This window comes from Bombina bombina, chromosome 1 (assembly GCF_027579735.1).
Source record: "Bombina bombina isolate aBomBom1 chromosome 1, aBomBom1.pri, whole genome shotgun sequence".
NCBI classification, from domain to species: Eukaryota; Metazoa; Chordata; class Amphibia; order Anura; family Bombinatoridae; genus Bombina; species Bombina bombina.
In genome coordinates, this window is record NC_069499.1 from 1,039,235,163 (window position 1) to 1,039,260,020 (window position 24,858).

Below are 24,858 nucleotides of genomic sequence, written 5' to 3' on the forward strand. Positions count from 1 at the left end.
TTGAAAGTGGAGAACAAATGTTTTGGGTTTGAAGAAAGATTAGAGATACGAGTAGAGAAGTAGTGTTGCTTATGGAAATTAAGGGCAGAGTAGTAGGAGTTCAAGATAAATTTGTAATGTTGAAAATCAGCTGAACTCCTAGATTTTCTCCATTGCTGCTCAGCACTACGGGAACATCTGCGTAGGTATCGTGTCAGAGGAGTATGCCAGGGCTGAGGATGAGTGTTTGATTTCCGAGCTATGGTAAGAGGGGCGAGATTGTCAAGGACGGATGTAAGGGTTGAATTATAGTGGCAGATAGATAGGTCAGGGCATGAAAAGGAGGAGAAGGATGAGAGGGGAGGTTTGAGGGAATTATAAAGCTGTTGTTGATCTAATGACATAATGCTTCTGTGAAGTTTGGTGTGAGGAGCAGAAGGAGGAAGAGTTGTAGGGAGTGATGATATGTTGCAAGTAAGGAGATGGTGGTCAGAAAGAGGAAAGGGGGAGTTTGTGAAGTTTGAGAGAGTGCATCGATAGCTAAAGATCAGGTCAAGGGAGTGACTATCTTTGTGAGTGGGAGAATCAGTCCATTGTGACAATTCCAAAAGAGGAAGTGAGTTTCAGAAGTTGCAATGCACTGCAAAAGGCCCTTTTAAGGGCTATTTGTAATTTAGTGTAGGGTAGGGTTTTTTTTATTTTGGGGGGCTTTTTTATTTTGTTAGGGGGAGTTAGATCAGGTGTAATTAGTTTAAAAATCTTTTGTTTATTATTTTCTGTAATTTAGTGTTTGTTTTTTTTCGTACTTTATATAATTTTTTTTAATTGTATTTAGTTTAGGGAATTTATTTAATTATAGTGTAGTGTTAGGTGTAATTGTAACTTAGGTTAGGTTTTATTTTACAGGTATATTTGTCTTTATTTTAACTAGGAAGTTATTAAATAGTTAATAACTATTTAATAACTATTGTACCTAGTTAAAATAAATACAAACTTGCCTGTAAAATAAAAATAAACCCTAAGATAGCTACTATGTAACTATTAGTTATATTGTAGCTATCTTAGGGTTTATTTTATAGGTAAGTATTTAGTTTTAAATAGGAATTATTTAGTTAATGATAGTAATATTTATTTAGATATATTTAAATTATATTTAAGTTAGGGGGTGTTAGAGTTAGGGTTAGACTTAGGTTTAGGGGTTAATAAATTTAATATAGTGGTGGCGGTGTAGGGGGGGGCAGATTAGGGGTTAATAAGTATAATGTAGGTGGCAGTGGGCTACGGGAGTGATGGTTTAGGGGTTAATAAGTTTATTTAGTTGCGGCGGGGTACGGGAGCGGCGGGATAGGGGTCAATAAATTTTATTTAGGTGGCGGCGGTGTCGGGCGGCAGATTAGGGGTTAATAAGTATAATGTAGGTGGCGGCGGTGTAGGGGGGGCAGATTAGGGGCGTTTAGACTGGGGGTACATGTTAGGGTGTTAGGTGTACACGTTCCCATAGGAATCAATGGGATATCGGGCAGCAGCGAACATAAGCTCTCGCTGCTTTCGGACTCCCATTGATTCCTATGGCATCCGCCGCCTCCAGGGCAGCGGATTGAAAACCAGGTACGCTGGGCCGGAATGGTGCAAAACGTACCTGGAAGATATTTGATAACTTCCAAAAGTAGTCAGATTTATTAAGGGCAGAGTAGTAGGAGTTCAAGAAAAACTTGCGTTCGGAACATCTGTAGTGACGTAAGCATTGATCTGTGTCAGACTGAGTCCGGCGGATCGTATGTTACGTCACAAAATTCTACTTTTGCCGGTTTGTAGGGTTTGATAACTAAGGCGAATCAGGCTCGCCACAAATATGCTGTGGAATTCCAGCGTATTTGTGGTTGACAGCTTGATAAATACATTACACCTGAGTATGATGATGATTCTGGTGCATTTGATAGCATTCAGCATTCTTTCAACAAGTAGGATGGATAGGATTGAAGGAGATAAATCATTTCATGCCCTCATGGCTTAGTTCACTTTTGGCTCAAGTGCACATTCATTGAATGATAAAAGATGTTGTATTTATTATCCAGAATGAATCCATTTTTTATAAAAAGAGGGGTGTGGCTATAGGAAATGTTGAGGTAAAAATCTCTCTTTTTTTACATAGAGATAGTCTTGTGATATTTTCTAGTCAGCATTTTACAGACATGCTGCATTATTTTCAACTGATTTCCATATAGGCAGCATATCCCTTTAAAAAAGAAAACAAATTGAAAAGATAAATCTCTAAAACTAAGAGCTATGTTATAATTATATCAATAAAAAGAACCTGCATTTAAAAAAAAAAATTAATCCCTTTTTTTAATTGGGAGTACATTTTCCTTAGCATACAACAACCAAGCAACAATAGTTGTATTAAAATATTGAATCATGCTGACTGCATGCCAAGGACCATACTACTGCTATTAAATTTAGCACCAGCCATTTGACTACATTTACTACCAAAACTTGCCTTTGACCACCTCTGTGTTCTCTTGAAGTATTATCCTAATAATTCTACCTTAATCAGTAAGTATGAAGAAGAATGTGATATAATGAGTAAGACATAGATTGCTGTTCCCACCTGATTTTTAAAGGCTTTAAACCAGCTCTAAAATGCTGTAATCAAAATAACATTTTTCAAATAGTCACAAGGTTCATGTGATTACTTTGCTACCTTATATTCCTTAATTGCAGAAGTAAATGAATGTCTTTACTAGCATTGCACTACCCGGCTCAATCCTATAGAAATAACAAAGCTTTATAAACCACTAGCTGGTTTATCAGCCGGACTCATTTTTTGTGACTTTTTGGTAAGATTCCAACAAACCATGTTCAAAAAGCATGAAAATATTTTAGGCTCTAACATTTAAAGCATAAAGAATTAGACTAAATTCTTAAATACAATTATAATCATCTATATAAATATGATCTATTTTTATATGCAAATATGATAAAAGCCATACCAGTTTGCTGATGTAAATTGTTGGGGCATTTCATAGCTGATAACTTCTTAACTGCATGCATAAGATTACCAGACTACAAAATATAATTGTTTGCTCTGGCTAATTGGTCATCTTAAAGGGACATTAAAGTCAAAATTAAACTGTCATGATTCAGACAGAGTTGCAATTTTAAACACCTTTCCAATTTACTTTTATCATCACATTTGTTTTGTCCTCTTTTTATTCTTTGTTGAAGGCTAAACCTAGGTAGGCTCATAGGCTGATTCTAAGCCCTTAAAGGCCACCTCTTATCTCAGTGCATTTTATTAGCTTGTCACAGCTAGACAGTGTTAGTTCATGTGTGCCTTATAGATAACATTGTGCTCATTCCCATCAAGTTATGCACGAGTCAGCACTAATTGGCTGAAATGCAATGTAAAAAGAGCCAGCGGTAACATATATTTATCAACAATGATGAAAACTAAGCTATTACAATACAATATATACACGCTGAGCAGGTGTAGGATTGAATGTAGGTGCACGGGGTCTACAGTATCTATACATGCTCCATGCAAATTAAAAGCTGTCACTGAAACAGTCATAACTTTAACATGAAGCAGTTCTGCTAATGCATTGTGCATTTCAAATTTTAATTTCAGGTCCCTCTACATTAAAAAAAATGCTGCAAAAAAAAAAAAAAATCCTCTGAAAATAGGTAGAGGTTTTAGAGTATACTGATTGATAATTAGCACTAAAGTCTTTTTTTTTTTTTTTTTTTTTTTAAATTATTTTTTATTGAGACAACTTATTAAACAACAATATTGCCAACAAATACTGGGTTAATAGTACATTGAGATGTCATTGAGGTATACAGATAAGTATATTAAAAAAAAAAAAAGAAGAGAAAAAATAAAATTGAATACTTTTACATGAGAAGGAATGAAAATAAGTGAAGATAAGCATGAAGGCAAGTCTGTATATTAGATGGGTCTCTTTTTTAGAGGTAACATGTAGCAGATATAGGTTTTGCAATTGAGTCTGTGTCTAGAAATACTCATCATCAATCAGGTATGATATGCTGGGGTTGGTATAAGACGGACATAAAGGGTGAGAGAGGGAGGGGGAAGAGGGAAGAGAGAGAGAAAGAAGAAAAAAAAAAAAAGGGGGAGGGGGGAGAGAGGGGTGCAGGAAAAAGAGAGTGGGAAAGGATTGATATATCTATAGTGTGGTTTGAGGACTTGAGGACCAGTTGGGGAATATTGTGAGCCATGGGAGCCAAATTTCATGGAAGGCATTAGTGTTGTTAAGAACTCGATACGAGTATTGTTCCATTTGACCGATGTAATGTGTACAAGAAATTACCTGGGAGAGAGTTGGCGACCCCTTCTCTCTCCAGGCCCTCGCTAGGGACAGTTTTGTGGCCATGAGGACATATATCGTGAGTGCTTCTTGAGAGGTGGTGAGGTTGGGCATCTGCATGTGTAAGAGGGTGACTTCAGGGGTGAATGGGGGAGTCATGCCCAGTGCTCGGAGAAGTACAAATACTTTCTTCCATAGTGGTTGAATTACTGGGCATGTCCACCATATGTGGAGGGGAGAACCAAGCGACTTGCATCCTCTCCAACACTATGGATAGGATAGTTGGTACATGGTGCCAGCGGACTAAGATCTTATAGTGTAGTTCCCAGAGTGTAGCACAATGAAGGATCTTTTTGGTTATTTTAATTCTGGCATGCCAATCCTCTGGAGTGAGAGTGGTACCAATTTCCCTCTCCCAAGCCTGGTGTTGTGAGATTTTGTGTAAAGGAGCCGGGTTGATAAGTATATTGTAGTGGAGAGACAGGAGACGTCGGAGAGCGTGAGCTCCCCGCCATGCTCTCTCCCAAGCAGTTAAAGGGCGTAGTGTTTGTTTGGGGTACCCCCATGTGCGTAAGCGGGTGCTCAGTCGGAATCCCTCAAAATGCAGTCTGGGTGGGAGTTGTAATTTTGCGCACATTTTTGAGTGTGAGAGCCAAATGTCCTCTTCATAGAGGTCCGAGACTTGTAGTGTGTGCGCTTGTGGCCATAGGTCATAGTGGGAATCTGGGAGGCAGAACAGAGCAGCAGGAATTGTCATGACGGGGGAGGGGTGTGGGGATATGTCTGGGTGGTGTCTGATCTGATCCCAGAATCGAAGTGTATGTCTGAATATGGGGTGTAAGCCGTCAATATCTCGTCTGTGGTGGGGGGGGGATCCAGATTATGTCGGGGAGGGTTATATTCGAGGGAAGGAGTGAGGACTCTAGGGAGTACCAGCTAAGATGTCTCTCAGGATCATTCCAGCGGAGGATGTGTGAGAATCTTGCGGCATTGTAATATGAGATCATGTTCGGAAGAGCGAGGCCTCCCTGCAAGATCGGTTTTTCAAGTGTGCGACCTGATGTTCTCGGTCGGCGGTCTCTCCAGACATATGAAGTGATTAGACTTTGGAATTTGTTAAGTAGTGGTCTCGGGATATTGTAAGGGATAGATCTAAAAAGATATGTAACCTTGGGAAGAAAGGACATCTTTATCGCGGCAATGCGGCCTGTCCAGGAGATCTCCCGGAATTCCCACGAGTCAAGAAGCCTTCCAAACTCCGGGAGTCTGTCAGTATAATTCTGCAAGATGGTGGTGTTGGGATCTGGGCTAAGGTGAACTCCTAGAATCTTAAACGAGGAAGATTTCCATTGAAGTGATAAGTGGATTGTAATAAGGAAAGAGTTTGTGGGGGAATGTTTATGGAAAAGGCCTCAGTTTTGGTTACATTGAGTTTGTAAAAACATAGTGAACCGAATTTCTCTAGGAGAGTGAAGACCGCAGGGAGAGAAGTGTCAGGAGAGGTGAGGAAGAGAGTGATGTCATCAGCATAAAGGGAAATTTTGTGGACATGTGGTCCTATGGTCAGTCCTGTGGTCTGAGGGTCTAGGCTGATAGATTGGGCTAGAGGCTCTATAGTGAGGGCAAACAAAAGTGGGGAGAGGGGACACCCCTGTCGGGTGCCATTTGCAATTGTGAATTTGGGGGATTGGAACCCAACTCCACGGACAGTGGCTGTTGGATGATTATAAAGGGCTTGGACTGCGCTCACAAAGGCGGTAGGAAAGCCAAAGATGGTCATAGCTTCCCATAGGAACTCCCACCTGACCCTGTCAAACGCCTTTTCTGCGTCTAGTGACAGGGCCAGGAAGGGAGTTTTTCGACTATCTGCGAGATGGAGGATGTCTAGGATTCGCCTGGTTGCATCAATTCCCTCTCTATTCGGGATAAAACCCACTTGGTCGTTCGCTATAAGGGAGGGGATGACTTTTGAGACTCTATTAGCCAGGAGTTTGGAGTATATTTTTGTATCGATGTTAATCAATGAAATTGGGCGATAGCTGCTACATAGATCAGGCGGTTTACCAGGTTTTAAAATGGTAACTATAGTAGCTTCTAAGAATTCATCTGTGAGGGGGGTACCTGATAGTACTTCTTGGAAGAACTTGCTAAGGAGAGGGGTAATCTGAGGTGAGAAGGTTTTGTAAAACCTAGCTGTGAAGCCATCTGGGCCGGGTGCTTTCCCTAATTTTAGGTTGCGTATAATTTTTGAAATTTCTTGTGTGGTGAACGGGGATACCAGAGGGGAGGAATCCTCGGGTGGTAGTGAGGGTAGCTCAAGGGATCTGAGAAATTCAGAGATATGTTGGGCTGTACAGGTCGGGGATTCTATGTTGGATTCGATATTGTAAAGGTCGGAGTAGTATTGCCTGAATGTATCGCCTATTTCACGAGGGGCGGTGACCTGTATCCCTAAAGGGGTGCGCATGGACATGATTCTGGCTTGCGCTGTTCGATTTTTAAGTTTGTTGGCTAGGAGTGTGGAAGCTTTGTTACCGAAATGGTAGTAGATTTTTTTGTACTTCTCTAACATGGATTGGGTTTTCTGGAGTTCTAGAGTTTGGATTTGTTTCAGTGTTTCTGCGATTTTGTCATTGAGAGAGGGGGAGTATGCGTGAGATATGTCCACTCTAAGTTGGCGAAGCTTAATATTCAGGGAGGATAAGGTGGTCCTGCTTTTTGCCCGAACCTCCCCTTCAAATTGAATGAGGTGGCCCCTCACTACTGCCTTCAAGGCGGCCCATTGATTTTGAGCTGATGTCTGGTCATTGTCGTTGAGGGAAATGTACTCTGTGATTATGTTCTGTAGAGTGGTCTTAAGGTGTGGGTCTGTAAGAGTCCAGTCCTGTAGGCGCCAGGTAAACGGAGGTGGGCGAGTGTGTGGGCCTATTTGTATGTGAAGTGAGTCATGGTCTGACCACGAAATGGGGGATATATATGCAGAGTGGACCTCGTCAAGGAATTTAGGATGTACAAAAAAGTAATCTATGCGTGTATGTGATCTATGTGGGGAAGAGTAGAAGGTGAATTCCTTATCCTGTGGGTGGAGGGCACGCCAAGCGTCATATAAGTTATGTAATGCTATCAGTGATTGGAGGGCTGAAGAGAGGGAGTGAGTTGCTCTATCGTTTCTAGAGAGTGGAGGTCCCAGTCTGTCCATGTGGACATCCCATATGAGGTTGAAATCTCCTCCCAGTATGAGGTCTCCCTGCTGTATGGGAGCTATAGACTTGAGTATAGTTCTGAGAAAGTTAACTTGTTTACTATTCGGTGCATATATATTAAGGAGGGTCACTAGGTGGGTATTAATTCTACAAACAGCAATAATGTAGCGTGCTTGGGGATCTGATTCAAAATGGATCTGATCATAATGGACATCCTTGCCTATGTAGATAGCCACTCCTCTGGATTTCGATGGGAATGTTGCATCTAAGAGAGTCGGGTAGTGTTTGGAAGTGTATCGTTTGCTAAGTTCAGGTGTCCAGTGTGTCTCCTGGATGAAAGCAATGTCTACGTGATTTTTGCGTAGGTAGTTGAATAGAAGGCTGCGTTTAGTAGGAGAATTTAAACCCTGAACGTTAAGGGTTAAGAGATGTAGGCCTTTCATGGTGTATCTGGGTTATGATCTGTGGGTGTGGTAGAGAGAAGAGGAGGGAGGGGGAAAGAGAGAGAGAGAGGAAGGTAGAGGAAAGAAAAAAAAAAAAAAAAAGGGGGTGAGTGGGGTCCGACAGGTGTCGATGAGTACCAGCTAAAACAACAGGAGTAAGAGTTAACTTCACTTACTAAAATGTGTTTTCCGGGGGAAGGGAGACAGCGGGCCAGAGCCGCTTTGTTTAAAAGGAGGATAGGGATATAGGTAATAGGGGAGTATGGAGTTATGGTAGGAGCTCTTGAGTTAGGGAAGCGTAAATGGAGGGGTACAAGGTGGGGGGAGGGGAAGGGGGCGGAGCCTAAAGTGTGTATCGAATGGGGGGTTAGTGTAAGGATGGATGGGACGTTCTACCGATCATGAAAGGAGAGGGTGGTAATATAAAGTGGGGTTAGTGATGAGGAAGAGAGGTAAATGAGGGGAGATAGGAGAGGGAGATGCAGTCCCGTGGGAAAGTGTGGGGGGAGTGACTGTGCATGAATAGAGGGTAAAGAAGAGGCGCGGGGGGCCAAAGGGGTAGCGGGGGCAGGGCCCCCCAATACTATATGAAAAGGTGTGTGGGGTGGTTCAGCAGAGGTTGGTGGTGTGAGGAGTATTGAGGGCTGGATGAGTAGAGATTTGTATGGAGGCTATTCTGTGGTAAGAGATAGGATTTAAAGTATGTGAAGAAGAGGTGAGCAGTAAAGGAGGGAAAAAAAGGTAGCAGGAGGTAGGAGTAATATGAATATTGGCATGGGGGTTAACGGAAGAATCATGACAAACAGGAAAATACAGATAAGAGTTTGAAGGTGGTGTGAACATCATGTACCTAGGAGTAGATATGATCATGTTGACTAGAACATTGAACCTGGGATATGAAGTCTGACAGAGGCCTCTTAATTAAATTATATTAAGTGTACTGTTAGGAGAAGACAATAAAGTGTGATAATCGCGGGGAGAAGGATAGAGTAGGTCCTCTGTGGGGAGAGATTAGGGTCAAGTGAGAGAAAGTACAGTGAGATACAAAATATTAAACAAACAATGCATGTGTCATGTCTGAATACATTGAGCTTACCACCTCTTCCAGAGCAAAACAAGGGTAAAATGCAGTAACTTAGTAGCAGAAAAGAAAAAAGGTACCAACTAGGTGTGTAACATTTTGTGTATTTAACTAAACATAGATAAACTTAGATATGATCATGTTGACTAGAACATTGAACCTGGGACATGAAGTCTGACAGAGACCTCTTAATTATAATAAGTGTGTTGTTAGGAGTAGACAATAGAGTGTGAGAATCGCGGGGAGAAGGATAGAGTAGGTCCTCTGTGGGGAAAGATTAGGGTCAAGGGAGAGAAGGTACAATGAGAAACAAAATATTAAACAGATAAAACATGTGTCATGCCTGAATACATTGAGCTTACCACCTTTTCCGGAACAAAACAAAGGCAAAATGCAGTAACTTATTAGCAGAAAAGAAAAGGGGTAACGCACTAAAGTCTTTTAATATCTACTCAGTGGTGGAATATATAGTTCAGGACTTTTACCAGGGGTATCATGCTGTATAGAGAGGCTAGGCTCAGGGCTAGCATAGGTTGGCAACATTGACAAAATAGCAGAGAATCAGGCAGAAGTGGGTGGTTCATCCACCAATAAAAAAGTGCTGTCCAGAGTCTTGAATAAAAAAAAAGCTTAGATGCCTTCTTTTTCAAATAAAGATAGCAAGAGAACGAAGAAAAATTGATAATAGGATTAAATTAGAAAGTTGCTTAAAATTGCATGCTCTATCTGAATCACAAAAGAAAAAAAAATTGGGTTCAGTGTCCCTTTAAGCAAGCCCTATGGGCCTTTTGGTTTTTAACCTTTTATTTCTATTCATTTATATATTGGTTTGGCACAATGTGGCTGTGGGTGCACCAGAAGTTGCACAGATGGCAGAGCAGTGTTTTATGCAGTGCCAATGGCAGTGCAGATGAATTTGGGTGCAGGATGCTGAGGTGCAATGTCTAATACATTTTCGGTAGCAGCAGTTTTGCAAGAATGTTATCTATGTACAAGAGCACTAGAGGGCAGCACTATTTCTTGCCATGTAGTGCTCCAGACACCTACCTAGGTATCTCTCCATCAAAGAACACCATGATTTTTAATTTGTATGCTCTGCCTGAATCACAAAAGACATTTTCTGGGTTTCATATCCCTTTAATGCCTGGGCAATAGTTGAGCTAAAGTCACCTCAGAGTTTTACACTGTTGCTCCTGCATTTTGTTCTGTCTTATACTCAGGTAAACTGGGCAAAAAGTATATAACATAGATGTCCCTTTTTGTGCCCTAACTAAACTATAAATTTGCATAAATGTTCTACTTTTACCGACATATAAAATATTCAACACAAAAGTGTCAACTTACTAGAGCAGGTCTTTTTGTCATTGTTCAGTTGGAATCCAGTTCGACAGGCACAAGAATAGGAACCAAGGGAACTAATGCAGAGTTGCTCACAGCCGTGATTTCCTTGGGCACAAAGATCTATCACTGGAAACAATAACATATTCAGGTTAGTAGGAGAGTTTTTATCTCTAGTTATCATTAGGTTTTGCAGTCCTTTCAAAAACATTATAGATTGATTGCCTATACTTTTTGTAAAATGAAATTGGTTGAGGGCTCCTATATGATTTGATATAGGATAATAATAAGTATAATGTAGATGGCAGTGGGCTACGGGAGCGACGGTTTAGGGGTTAATAAGTTTATTTAGTTGCGGCCGGGTCCGGGAGCGGCGGGATAGGGGTTAATAACTTTTATTTAAGTGGTGGCGGTGTTGGGCGGCAGATTAGGGGTTAATAAGTATAATGTAGGTGGTGGCGGTGTAGGGGGGGCATATTAGGGGCGTTTATACTCGGGGATACATGTTAGGGTGTTAGGTGTACACGTTCCCATAGGAATCAATGGGATATCGGGCAGCAGCGAACATAAGCTCTCACTGCTTTCCGACTCCCATTGATTCCTATGGCATCCACCGCCTCCAGGGCGGCGGATTGAAAACCAAGTACGCTGGGCCGGAATGGTGCGAAATGTACCTGGAAGATATTTGATAACTTCCAAAAGTAGTCAGATTGTGCCGAACTTGCGTTCGGAACATCTGTAGTGACGTAAGCATCGATCTGTGTCAGACTGAGTCCGGAGGATCGTATGTTACGTCACAAAATTCTACTTTTGCCGGTTTGTAGGGTTTGATAACTAAGGCGAATCAGGCTCTCCACAAATACGCTGCGGAATTCCAGCGTATTTGCGGTTGACAGCTTGATAAATACATTACACCTGAGTATGATGATGATTCTGGTGCATTTGATAGCATTCAGCATTCTTTCAACAAGTAGGATGGATAGGATTGTAGGAGATAAATCATTTCATGCCCTCATGACTTAGTTCACTTTTGGCTCAAGTGCAAGTTCATTGAATGATAAAAGATGTTGTATTTAATATCCAGAATGAATCAATTTTTTAAAAAAAGAGGGGTGTGGCTATAGGAAATGTTGAGGTAAAATCTCTCTTTTTTTACATAGAGATAGTCTTGTGATATTTTCTAGTCAGCATTTTACAGACATGCTGCATTATTTTCAACTGATTTCCATATAGGCAGCATATCCCTTTAAAAAAGAAAACAAATTGAAAAGATAAATCTCTAAAACTAAGAGCTATGTTATAATTATATCAATAAAAAGAACCTGCATTTAAAAAAAAAAAAAAATGAATCCCTTTTTTTAATTGGGAGTACATTTTCCTTAGCATACAACAACCAAGCAACAATAGTTGTATTAAAATATTGAATCATGCTGACTGCATGCCAAGGACCATACTACTGCTATTAAATTTAGCACCAGCCATTTGACTACATTTACTACCAAAACTTGCCTTTGACCACCTCTGTGTTCTCTTGAAGTATTATCCTAATAATTCTACCTTAATCAGTAAGTATGAAGAAGAATGTGATATAATGAGAAAGACATGGATTGCTGTTCCCACCTGATTTTTAAAGGCTTTAAACCAGCTCTAAAATGCTGTAATCAAAATAACATTTTTCAAATAGTCACAAGGTTCATGTGATTACTTTGCTACCTTATATTCCTTAATTGCAGAAGTAAATGAATGTCTTTACTAGCATTGCACTACCCGGCTCAATCCTATAGAAATAACAAAGCTTTATAAACCACTAGCTGGTTTATCAGCCGGACTCATTTTTTGTGACTTTTTGGTAAGATTCCAACAAACCATGTTCAAAAAGCATGAAAATATTTTAGGCTCTAACATTTAAAGCATAAAGAATTAGACCAAATTCTTAAATACAATTATAATCATCTATATAAATATGATCTATTTTTATATGCAAATATGATAAAAGCCATACCAGTTTGCTGATGTAAATTGTTGGGGCATTTCATAGCTGATAACTTCTTAACTGCATGCATAAGATTACCAGACTACAAAATATAATTGTTTGCTCTGGCTAATTGGTCATCTTAAAGGGACATTAAAGTCAAAATTAAACTGTCATGATTCAGACAGAGTTGCAATTTTAAACACCTTTCCAATTTACTTTTATCATCAAATTTGTTTTGTTCCTTTTTTATTCTTTGTTGAAGGCTAAACCTAGGTAGGCTCATAGGCTGATTCTAAGCCTTTAAAGGCCACCTCTTATCTCAGTGCATTTTATTAGCTTGTCACAGCTAGACAGTGTTAGTTCATGTGTGCCTTATAGATAACATTGTGCTCATTCCCGTTAAGTTTTGCACGAGTCAGCACTAATTGGCTGAAATGCAATGTAAAAAGAGCCGGCGGTAACATATATTTATCAACAATGATGAAAACTAAGCTATTACAATACAATATATACACGCTGAGCAGGTGTGGGATTGAATGTAGGTGCTCCATGCAAATTAAAAGCTGTCACTGAAACAGTCATAACTTTAACATGAAGCAGTTCTGCTAATGCATTGTGCATTTCAAATTTTTATTTCAGGTCCCTCTACATTAAAAAAAATACTTGCTGCAAAAAAAAAAAAAAAATCCTGTGAAAATAGGTAGAGGTTTTAGAGTATACTGATTGATAATCAGGACTAAAGTCTTTTAATATCTACTCAGTGGTGGAATATATAGTACAGGACTTTTACCGGGGTATCATGCTGTATAGAGAGGCTAGGCTCCGGGCTAGCATAGGTTGGCAACATTGAAAAAATAGCAGAGAATCAGGCAGAAGTGGGTGGTTCATCCACCAATAAAAAAGTGCTGTCCAGAGTTCTGAATAAAAAAAAAAAGCTTAGATGCCTTCTTTTTCAAATAAAGATAGCAAGAGAACGAAGAAAAAATGATAATAGGAGTAAATTAGAAAGTTGCTTAAAATTGCATGCTCTATCTGAATCACGAAAGAAAAAAAATTGGGTTCAGTGTCCCTTTAAGCAAGCCCTATGGGCCTTTTGGTTTTTAACCTTTTATTTCTATTCATTTATATATTGGTTTGGCACAATGTGGCTGTGGGTGCACCGGAAGTTGCACAGATGGCAGAGCAGTGTTTTATGCAGTGCCAATGGCAGTGCAGATGAATTTGGGTGCAGGATGCTGAGGTGCAATGTCTAATACATTTTCGGTAGCAGCAGTTTTGCAAGAATGTTATCTATGTACAAGAGCACTAGAGGGCAGCACTATTTCTTGCCATGTAGTGCTCCAGACACCTACCTAGGTATCTCTCCATCAAAGAACACCATGATTTTTAATTTGTATGCTCTGCCTGAATCACAAAAGACATTTTCTGGGTTTCATATCCCTTTAATGCCTGGGCAATAGTTGAGCTAAAGTCACCTCAGAGTTTTACACTGTTGCTCCTGCATTTTGTTCTGTCTTATACTCAGGTAAACTGGGCAAAAAGTATATAACATAGATGTCCCTTTTTGTGCCCTAACTAAACTATAAATTTGCATAAGTGTTCTACTTTTACCGACATATAAAATATTCAACACAAAAGTGTCAACTTACTAGAGCAGGTCTTTTTGTCATTGTTCAGTTGGAAACCAGTTCGACAGGCACAAGAATAGGAACCAAGGGAACTAATGCAGAGTTGCTCACAGCCGTGATTTCCTTGGGCACAAAGATCTATCACTGGAAACAATAACATATTCAGGTTAGTAGGAGAGTTTTTATCTCTAGTTATCATTAGGTTTTGCAGTCCTTTCAAAAACATTATAGATTGATCACCCATACTTTTTGTAAAATTAAATTGGTTGAGGGCTCCTATATGATTTGATAGATCATTGGTTCCTAGTGTATGTGTGTGTGTATGCTTGTGTTTGTGTGAGTTTGTGTGTGTGTGTATTTGTATGTTTTTGTGTTTATATGTGTGTATTTGTATGTGTGTATGTATGTGAGTTTGTGTGTGTATATATGTGTGTATATATGTTTGTGTGTGTGTTTGTTTGTGTGTATACTGTATATGTTTGTGTGTGTATATATGTGTGTATATATGTTTGTGTGTGTGTGTGTGTGTATTTGTATGTTTTTGTGTTTATATGTGTGTTTTTGTATGTGTGTTTGTATGTATGTGAGTTTGTGTATTTATATATGTGTGTATATATGTTTGTGTGTGTTTTTGTTTGTGTGTATACTGTATATGTTTGTGTGTGTGTATATATGTGTGTATATTTGTTTGTGTGTGTGTGTGTGCGTGTTTGCATTTAAAAAATGAAAGACTACATTAATTAATTTTCTGATAACATTTGAGAATAGTATAGTATGAAATTCATACTTTACTTTATTTGAGGTGATGAGACATAGGGGCCGATTTATCATTGCCCGAATTGGCCCCAATGCAGCTGTTTCCGCGCAAGCCTTCAGGCTCACTGGAAACAGGAGTTAAGAAGCAGCGGTCTTAAGACAGCTGCCTCTTAACTCATACGCCTCCTCTGAGGCTGTGGTCTGCAATCTGCCCAATCGTATACTAATCTGCAGGGGGCGGCATTGCTTTTGCAATGTATGCTGAATGCAATCAGCGATGTCGGGCAGACATGATCACTACAGCAGATCATGTCTGTCCGACTCTTAATAAATCATCCCCAAAGACTGTAAGGGAATTCAAGAATATCAGTAAAATCATATTAGGGAATAAGATTACTCTTCAGAAGGAAATTTAATCAAGCCCTATGGGCCTTTTGGTTCTTACCTGTTAAACTTTTCTATTGCTTTATATATTGGTCTGGCACAATGTGGCTGTGTGGCTGTGTGTGCACACATGGCAGAGCAGTTTTTTTTATACCGTGTCAGTGTCTGTGCAGATGAGATTGGGTGTAGGATGCTGAGGTGCAATTTCTAATACATCTTTCAGGGCAGCAGACTGCCTAGCACAACACTCAGGAGCAATGTCAATAATGGTTCAGAAAGTGCACTAAAAATATGGAATTCTATTTTGCTCATGATGACAAACATAAAATGTGTATGCTTCACTAGGTCAAATAATTTGATATCAGATGTCTTCTCCTGGGTGTTTCTATCTACAGACCACCCACCTTACAAATACAGATTTCTCTTTAGACAACAAGACCACCCACCCACCAGCCTTCCAGACAGCTAAAACACTCAACCTTCAGCCCTCTAGTCCACTAGTGCTATACGTTTTCCTTTTTATGACATGACTGAGTCTATGATATATGCATAGAATTTGTATATGTTGCACAGGTAAAATTCAGCTGCATCTAGAAAGTAATGATATATTTAATTGACCTGAGACAGAATTAAAAGATGCAAGAAAGGGTGCCAACTTACTAGAGCAAGTCTTTTTATCACTGTTCAGCTTGAATCCCGCTCTACAAGCGCATGAGTAGGAGCCAGGGGAGCTAACGCAGAGCTGTTCACAACCAGGATTGCCTTGTAGACAAAGGTCTATCACTGAATAAAAATAGGAGAATTTACACACAATGTATAATCTGTATACCCAGCACGTTAAACATCTGCACAACATTTTATAAAGCTCACTCTGTCCTTTTAACATGACAACATATGTAGTTTTAAAGGAACATTGAAGCCAAAATTACATTTCACAATGTAGACTGAGTGTACAATTTAAAAACGTTGGGTTCCAATTTACCACATTCTCTCTGTATAATGAGCTGAGCACAAGAGCATGCATGTGTCTTGAACACTATATGACAGCAGTGTTACTTTGCAATAATGTTTGTAGAAATGTTATACATACAGTTCACATGCACGCTCCTGAGCCTACCTCAGTATTGCCATGGAATGGAGCCAAGTTTCACCAAAGGATGGCAAGAGAATGAGGCAAATTTGATAATAAAAGTTATTAAATTAAAACTGTACGTTCTGTCTGAATCATGAACATTTCATTTTGATTTTCTTGTACCTTTAAACTAAAATGTTTTAAATGCTAATAAAGTAGCTTTAATGTTTCTGAACTATCATGGTTACATATAGGATTAGATGACAATTAGGGTGCAATCAATAGCGTAAATTGTATTATCTTTTGTGCCACCATGCGTTACAAATAACACAATATCTGGTATTACAATTGTATGGCTAAAATATTTAACCAAAGCATCTTAACGAGGCCAAACATGTTTAGTACAACCTGTAGCTTTAATGGGTAATGCAGGAAGATTTAATAGCGCACTCGCTGTGCTTGTGTTACAAGAGGTGCATTTAAGTATTGAACTTGAGTGCAATCCAAAATATGTTGCACAAAATAGCACTTTCAGCAGATAGACTATCACTTGATCGATAAAAAGAAACTTAAAGGGACATAAAACAAGTTGAGATCTGTGCATATCCTAAAATAAATTATTAATTAAAAATAGTTTGCATAAAAAAATTGTTTAAAAGTTGCTTGCAACTATTTTTAAATAATTTTCAAAAAGAAGCAAAATGAATTACATAGCTAAGCTGCCTGGAGCAGCCAACTCCACCCCCCCCATCAATGTTTAGACACAGGCATTGTATTTCAACCGAGTTCATCTTCCAGGCATGCTCCAGCAGATAATCCCTATTTACTTTTGCATTCTACCAAAACAACAATAGATACAGTCATAGAGGAAATGTGTGGGGGAGTTAGAGCTGTACAATTCAGAAAATAAAAAGAAAAGGTTAATGGCGAGGCACTGCAGTATACATTTGCAGGTAAAGTAATTAAAGTACATATTATATTTTGTCTCTACCCCAACTTGTTTTATGTCCCTTTAAAACTTGTAATTTGAATGCAAAAATATAAGCACTATTACCTGTTTACTCACAATAGCACTAAGATTGTTTTAACCTTAATCAGTGACATTTACCTTCTGATAATAAATAGTATCATGTAATTGACCTATGTTTGGGTAATGCTTTTTCAGATTAGGGCAATTAAATAGTAAAACATTATCTTGATTGGCAGTGTTGGGCAGCCATGTTTGGAATTTGAAACATTGAAAACTGATTGCAAAATTGCATAAGTGACAAGCCAGCCAGACGCCCCACTTACTTAAGGTACCAATTACCTATTTTGGCAAACAAACAAAACAAGCTCTGTTTTCTATTACAGCAAAAGTCTGAGAAAGATTTGCATCCCACGTGGGAAATTGTTTTATAATTATTACAAATTCTGCCAATGTATACTGTATGACTATTTTATTTGCAATGGTCAGCAATAAGTGTAGTCATTTATAAAGTGGAAATTGGCTGTAGTGGAATTGTATTCTCCTCTTACCATAGGGAAAAAATTGCTTGTGTTTTTTTTTAAACTACATCCTTTGTTATCTATAGATGTAATAAAATGTGTTATTGCCAAAGAAACATAATTATGTTGAAGGTAACAAATATATATATACATATATACATAAATATATACACACACATGTATGTATGTATATATATATATATATATATATATATATATATATATATATATATATGTTTACCATATATATTATTTATGTTTAACATATAATAAAGAATATTTTTTACGTTGTACTCAAAAATGTTTTTCATCAGAACAGTGTCCTTGGTGCCCCTAACAGGCCAGATGAAATAATCAGAGCAGAGGTGAAATAATCAGGTTAGTAACCATGGTTACTGGTCAGTTGATTATTTCACATGTGCTCTAGTTCAGATATGATAACATTCTGTCCTGTTAGGGGTGCTGAGGAGTGACATTGAGAAACACTGATGTAGTATATATGAAAAAACAGCATTTCAACATGCTTGGAATATTTTTTTATGATAAAAGGTTAATTCAAAGCTGTTTAATTTGAAGTGGAACTAACAGGAATTGTACAGCTTTGTGTAACTGATACCTAGGTGTCAATTTATTAAAGTCTGGCATATCACGTCTGCCATAGCAAACAGTTCAATCCAGCACACAACGGAGCATGATTAAGGTAGTAATGCCGAAACGTCACTAGACATCACTGAATGATATGCTGTAGCGTATCACGTCTGCCAGACATCACTGAATGATATGTTGTAGCATATCACATCTGCCAGACATCACTGAATGATATGCTGTAGCATATCATGTCTGCCAGACATCACTGAATGATATGCTGTAGCGTATCATGTCTGCCAGACATCACTGAATGAGGACAGCATACGCTGTCCGTATTCAGCATTGCACAAGCAGTTCTAGTGAACTGCTTGTGCAATACCGCCACCCTGCAGATACGCGGCCAATCTGCCGCTAGCAAGGGGTGTCAATCAGTCCGATCGTATAGGATCGGGCAGATTGCTTTACACAGCCTCAGAGGTGGTGTATGAGTTAAGGAGCAGCGGTCTATAGACCGCTGTTTCTTAACTCCTGTTTTCGGCGAGCCTAAAGGCTCGCGCGGAAACAGGGTGAATTGGCCCAATTCAGCCAATAATAAATTGACCCCCTTAGATATCTGTTGCTTACTGGCTGTAATGACAGCTCCCACTTAGCACTGTAATACATTTTTAAAAACCCTCTTTCAAACGGAACAGATAAAATAACCTAAATACAATTTATTTCCCTGCAATACACCCCATAGACTAATATTCTCAGGAAAATATACTTACAAGAACATGTTTTCCCATCTGCATTGAGTTTATATCCTTCATTACATTCACAATAATAAGATCCAGGGACATTAACACAGCTATGCTGGCAGCCATGGTCCATCTCAGTGCACATATCGACACCTGCATGGTTGATAGAAAAAAAATCACTTTTTGTCCTTAACCGAATTAAACGGAATAATAAGGAATTTGTTTGCATTAAACGTACTATGGTCTGACTTACTAACTTATAAATTATTAGCAATAAAAGCCTTTCTTCATAATCATAATGGCAAAGGGTCAGTAAAGTCAAAATTATACTTTTGTTATTAAGGTAGAACATGCATTTTAAACAACTTCCCATTTTACGTCTATAATGAAATTATTCTTTTGTTATCCTTTGTTGAAGAGTAAATCTAGGTATTCTCATAAGAGCTCAGGAACATGCACATGTCTTTAGTATCTTTAGCAGCAGTTTTGCAACATTGTTTATAGCAGTGTTATACATTGTTGCAAAATACTGCTGTCATAGAGTGCTAAAGACACATGCACGCTCCTGAGCTTTTATGAGCCTACCTAGATTTACTCTTCTAAGGATAGCAACATAACTAATCAATTTTAACAATAAAAGTAAATTGGAAAGTTGCTTAAAATTGTATGCTCTGTCTGAAACATGAAGGTTTGATTTTGAATTTAATGTCCCTTTAAGCTAATAGTTTAGTCTCCTATTGATTGATTTGTAGAAGTACAGAAATGATGTAGTCAAACTCTTTAGAATTACTATTTTCTAATTGACTTTATGTGCCAATATGCTGAATTCTAATGAAGATTCAAGATTAAGAAATACTGTAAAAGCCATTGAATAGTTCCCCAACATTTTTTGTAATAATATTAAAGGGACATAAAACTCACATTTTTTTTTCAAGATTCAGATACATGTAATTTTAAATAACGTTCCAATTTATTTCTATTATCTAATTTGTGTAGTTCTCATTATATCCTTTGTTAAAAATTGTAGGCTCAGAAGCTGCTGATTGGTGGCTGCACATATATATTTTTATTGGCTTTTACCTAACTCCCAAGTAGTGCATTGCTGTTCCTTCATTAAAGAATAACAAGAGAATGAAGCAAATTAGATAACAGTAGTGAATTTGAAAGTAGTTTAAAATAGTATGATCTATCTGAATCATGACATTTTGAGTTTCATGTCCCTTTAAATATTTGACAACTCTGGCCTAGTATTATTTTTGGAAGGCATATCAACTCCCTATATTTATCTGAGGTTTTTTTTAGTCTCACAAATGTATAATAGTTCACTTTTCAAGAATGAAATAGGTCCATCGACCATTGTGTCAATGTCCAACATTTTTAGTCATTTAAACTGGATCTTTATAGTTACATTTTGTGAGTAATTATTGTTTTGTAGCTCAATTCATTCTGTTTTAGCCATATCTGATTCAACAGAATATATACAACATGAAGATGATGATTTAGAGGGCTATTTAGAAAGGCCTAAGAACAATCACTTTTCATAACTTTGCTTTGAAAATAGCTGAATGGTGATTTTTTTTTTTTATTAAAGAATTTACTAGGTAAAGCACAATGACTCTTTATAAATATACATCAACTGCTTTTAATGGGAATGCCCTCTGAATGGCTGAATATTGTATTATTTTAAGGAACAGTAAATGCTTTCAGATTTGAAAATATGTGTGGCAAAAGAAAGATTGTGTGACCATAAAGAGTAATATGTGTGGGTTTCATGGCAATCCACTGCAACTAAGATAAACAAAGCTGAATATATATATATATATATATATATATATATATATATATATATATATATATATATATATATATATGTGTGTGTGTGTGTGTGCATTGGAGCCCTTTGTAGTCAAGTAGCTGAATTTTAAAATAGATATGCCTATATATTTTACCCAAAAAATCATATACATATACAAATATTTATTTAAGAATAAATAGAACATATTGTTATTTATTCTACAAACTATCCAATCTTCATTTGGCATCTGTTCACATTTTTTACTCTACTCTTAACACCTAACAACAAAGTGAGCTGTGTATAAGTTATTAATACCATTTATGGTGTAAAGAAACTGAGACTTTATCCAATGTGCCAAATGGGTTGTAATGTTTTGTACTGTGCTTATGCCGAAATCCACCTCTTTTTCTTGATTTGTTTAAAAAAAAAAAAAAAAATACATTTATTCTTTTTGAAGAGGGCTCCAAAATTATAACTTCTCCAAATAAGTAGAACCAGAACAGAATGCCTGGGAAAAATGATTTGATATATAGAAGATGATTCTCTGATGTCCCACCAGAAAGCTTCTAGTTGCCAAATAAAACACTTCCACCCCAGTATTGTCTTTAAGATATTATCAAGATAAAATGTAAGATACAAATTGTAAGGCTCCCTTATTAATTCAGAAGTCAAAATGTTATTTTTATATATGCATTAAACATCAAAGGAACATTAAAGTTAAAATGTAATGTTCATGATTCAGATAGAGCATGCAGTTTTAAACAGCTTTACAATGTATTTATATTTTCAACTGTATCTTGTTCTTTTGGTATCCTTTGTTGAAGAGTACAGCTTAGTAGGCTGAGAGAAGCTTAGGAACTTGTCTTTAGGAACTTTTTCTATAGCAGTGTTTGCAACTATGTATAACATTGGTGCAACATTGTTGCAAAAACTGCTGGCACATCTCGTGCATGATCTGAGGTCACTTAGGGGCGGATTCTAAAAATGTGCTGCTCTCTGTTACATAATAGTTCACAATGGAGGACGAAGTACAGAGCGAGATCCCAGCGTATCTTTAAAGTTTAATATTATGCCTAATACAAATCATATTATGCTGATTTCAGTGCTATGTTCCTTAAATTCAATGTTATTTTCATATGCATAGGTTTTTTTTCCTTTTAGAGTAATTAGGGCTAGATTATTAATGTCATGCTAACTGTTGTGCGCAAGCGAAAAGTGGTTTATCGTGGCTATTTGCGCGTGACAGAGGTAGCGCGTGTATTACAAGTTGAAATTTAACACGTTCTCTTGAGTGCAATGGAATTGAATGCAATTTAGGATAGCGCGATTTCAGAGCTCTGATTAACTGTTACGCGAGTCAAAAAAGTTGAACAAAACACATCAAGAATATATTTAACAGTACAGTTACACTCATAATAACACTATCTAATACAATTTATTTAAAAAAAATGCAATAAAAAGTTATAAGGATATAGTCCAGAAAATAGATACTCCATCTTGTAATCTTCTCCCTGAAGTAAAAAACCTCCAAAGAAGAAAGAGAACTGGAAATGGTGAAGTAAGTAATCACATCAACATTCACATATAGAAATATAATGTGATTACCTCATTAGTTCCAGTTCTCTTTCTATTTTGGAGGTTTTTTCAACAAGGAGAAGACGGAGAATATATTTTCAGGACTGTATCCTTTAGTGCACATATATACACATTTATCTGCATTTTGATTCCAATTTTTGTATTTTGTCTATCATACGTTGTATCTTACCTTTTCTGTTAATAAGTTATAAGGGCTCAAAGATATGAAGTCTCAGGTGTTAGATACAAATGGACTGCAAAGGGCTTTAACATGAAGATATATTCAATGTATATGTATGTTTGTATGTATATATATATATATATATATATATATATATATATATATACTGTGTGTATATATATATATATATATATACACAGTACGTGTGTGTATGTATTTACTTATGTATTTATATGTATATAAATGTATTTACAGACATATATACACATATAAACACATACATACATATGTATACATATATATATATATATATATATATAAATATAAATATGAATATATAAGTGCATTGGAGCCATTTTCAGTCAAGCAGCTGGAAACATGTAAAAGCATATTTATGCTATATTCATATACTAATAAATGTAGTTACTGTAAATATTTCACATTCCAATATTCTTCACATAGGGGAAAATACATATATATATATATATATATATATATATATATATATATATATATATATATATATATATATATTGTGACAGAAAGCATGGCCTGGTTATAAATGGAAGATATTTAAGACCAAGCATTGTACATGCTATTTCTCCTTTCAGTTAAAACCCCAGGGAGAAAGAGTGTGTATTTGATTATGCAGTTGATAAACTGTGTTCTGGGTCCCTGGGGTTTGGGATAATTGGAGAGAGGGTGGGCCATTATCCCAGACAGCTGTGAAGCTGTCCAGCAGCTAATCACAGGTGTGGCTAATTAGAAGTTGTGAGGGTTTAAATAGCAGCCTCACTTAGGCCTTGAGAGAGAGTTACACAGCTACAGAAGCTGGTGTGTGTGTTTGTTACACTGTGTAAAAGACTTTTGTTCCTGTGAACTGTAAAAGGACATTATTTTTACAAAGCACTTGTGGAATGCTGTGAAGTGCTGGGACACATTTAAAAGTACTTAACTTTGCTGCAGAGGAAGGATTTCCCTCTTTTGAAAATGAACTGCCTGTTTGTTATTGTTGTGAAAAATAAAGCCTTTTAAAACTACAGTGGACTGTCCTGTGCTGCATTTGTGCCCTAGAAGACCGTGGTTAAAAGTGGTCCCTGTTACACTTGGTGGAGAATGCGGGCAACCACGTTGTATGTCTGAGGGCATAATAATCTGCAAGCAACATGGAGGAAGTCATTAAAGCTTTGATACATTCTAATGCTATACAGCAGGAGACTAACAGAAAAGCTGCTGAAAATAGTGCAGCACTGCAACAGTTGGTCTTGGCCCAGTCAGAGAGTGCTATGCTGCTGGCTAAATCACAGAAGGAGAACACTGAATTGTTGATACAACAGATGGCTGCTGTGCAAGCTGAGACATTCAGGAAGACCCGGGAAGAGCAACAAAGTGCTACACAAATTCTGCAACGAGAGGTTCAAGCCATATCAGAAAAACTGAACTCTGAATATGTTGGTGGCAGCCAAGGTTCCAGAGTAATAAGGGCTAGTCATTATCTTCAAAAAATGACAGCAGCTGATGATGTTGAGGCGTATCTTTTGGCATTTGAACGCACAGCAGAAAGAGAAAAATGGCCGACAGTTGAGTGGGCGAGTATACTTGCGCCATTTCTTAGTGGTGAACCTCAGAAGGCCTACTTTGATTTAGAGCCAGCACAAGCCAGTGACTATGAGAAATTGAAAGCAGAAATCCTTGCACCTGGGGGTGACTTTGGCAGTCCATGCACAAAGATTCCATTCCTGGATGTTTTCATCTAATAATGCTGCAAGATCCCAGATGTTCGACCTTATACACCTTGCCAGGAAGTGGCTGCAACCAGAGGTTAATTCGGCTACCAAAATAGTGGAACTACTGGTGATGGACCGGTTTCAGCGTGGATTACCTGCTTCCCTGCGGCGGTGGGTTAATCAAGGTGATCCTCAAACAGCGGATCAGTTGATTGTATTGGTCGAAAGATTTATAGCTTCAGGAGAAGTTTTGCAACAATCTTCAATGGATCAGCCCCACAATCCCAAGTCCCAGAGCTCTACAAGAACTGGTAAGACTGTTCAGGGGATAAAGGGGATAAGAGAGCAGCAGGTGTATAGGCAAAACATCAGAGACATTTCCCCAGGAATTAAGGAAACATTTAAATATAACCAACCTGTAAGATGTTTTAAATGTAATGAGGTTGGGCATATTGCTAGAGACTGTGATAAAGATGAATTTATGGACTGTAATGTTGCACATTCACTATTGTCTAATAGCAACAGCTCTGTTAATAATGATTCCCATTGGTGTACTGTGACGGTTAATGGTAAAGTGTCT

General features: G+C 37.8%; 1 protein-coding gene across 2 annotated transcripts in view; it reads right to left on the minus strand.

The window, feature by feature from the left end:
* Window positions 1–24,858, minus strand: part of MATN4 (matrilin 4) — a 109,378-nt gene that overhangs the window by 47,906 nt on the left and 36,614 nt on the right. For both annotated transcript variants that reach the window (XM_053720282.1, XM_053720202.1), the window contains exons 4-7: window positions 19,031–19,153; window positions 15,776–15,898; window positions 13,997–14,119; window positions 10,379–10,501 (exon numbers count right to left, since the gene is read on the minus strand). In XM_053720282.1, the coding sequence (XP_053576257.1) occupies window positions 10,379–10,501; window positions 13,997–14,119; window positions 15,776–15,898; window positions 19,031–19,153 (492 nt within the window). The remainder of the gene's footprint in view (window positions 1–10,378; window positions 10,502–13,996; window positions 14,120–15,775; window positions 15,899–19,030; window positions 19,154–24,858) is intronic.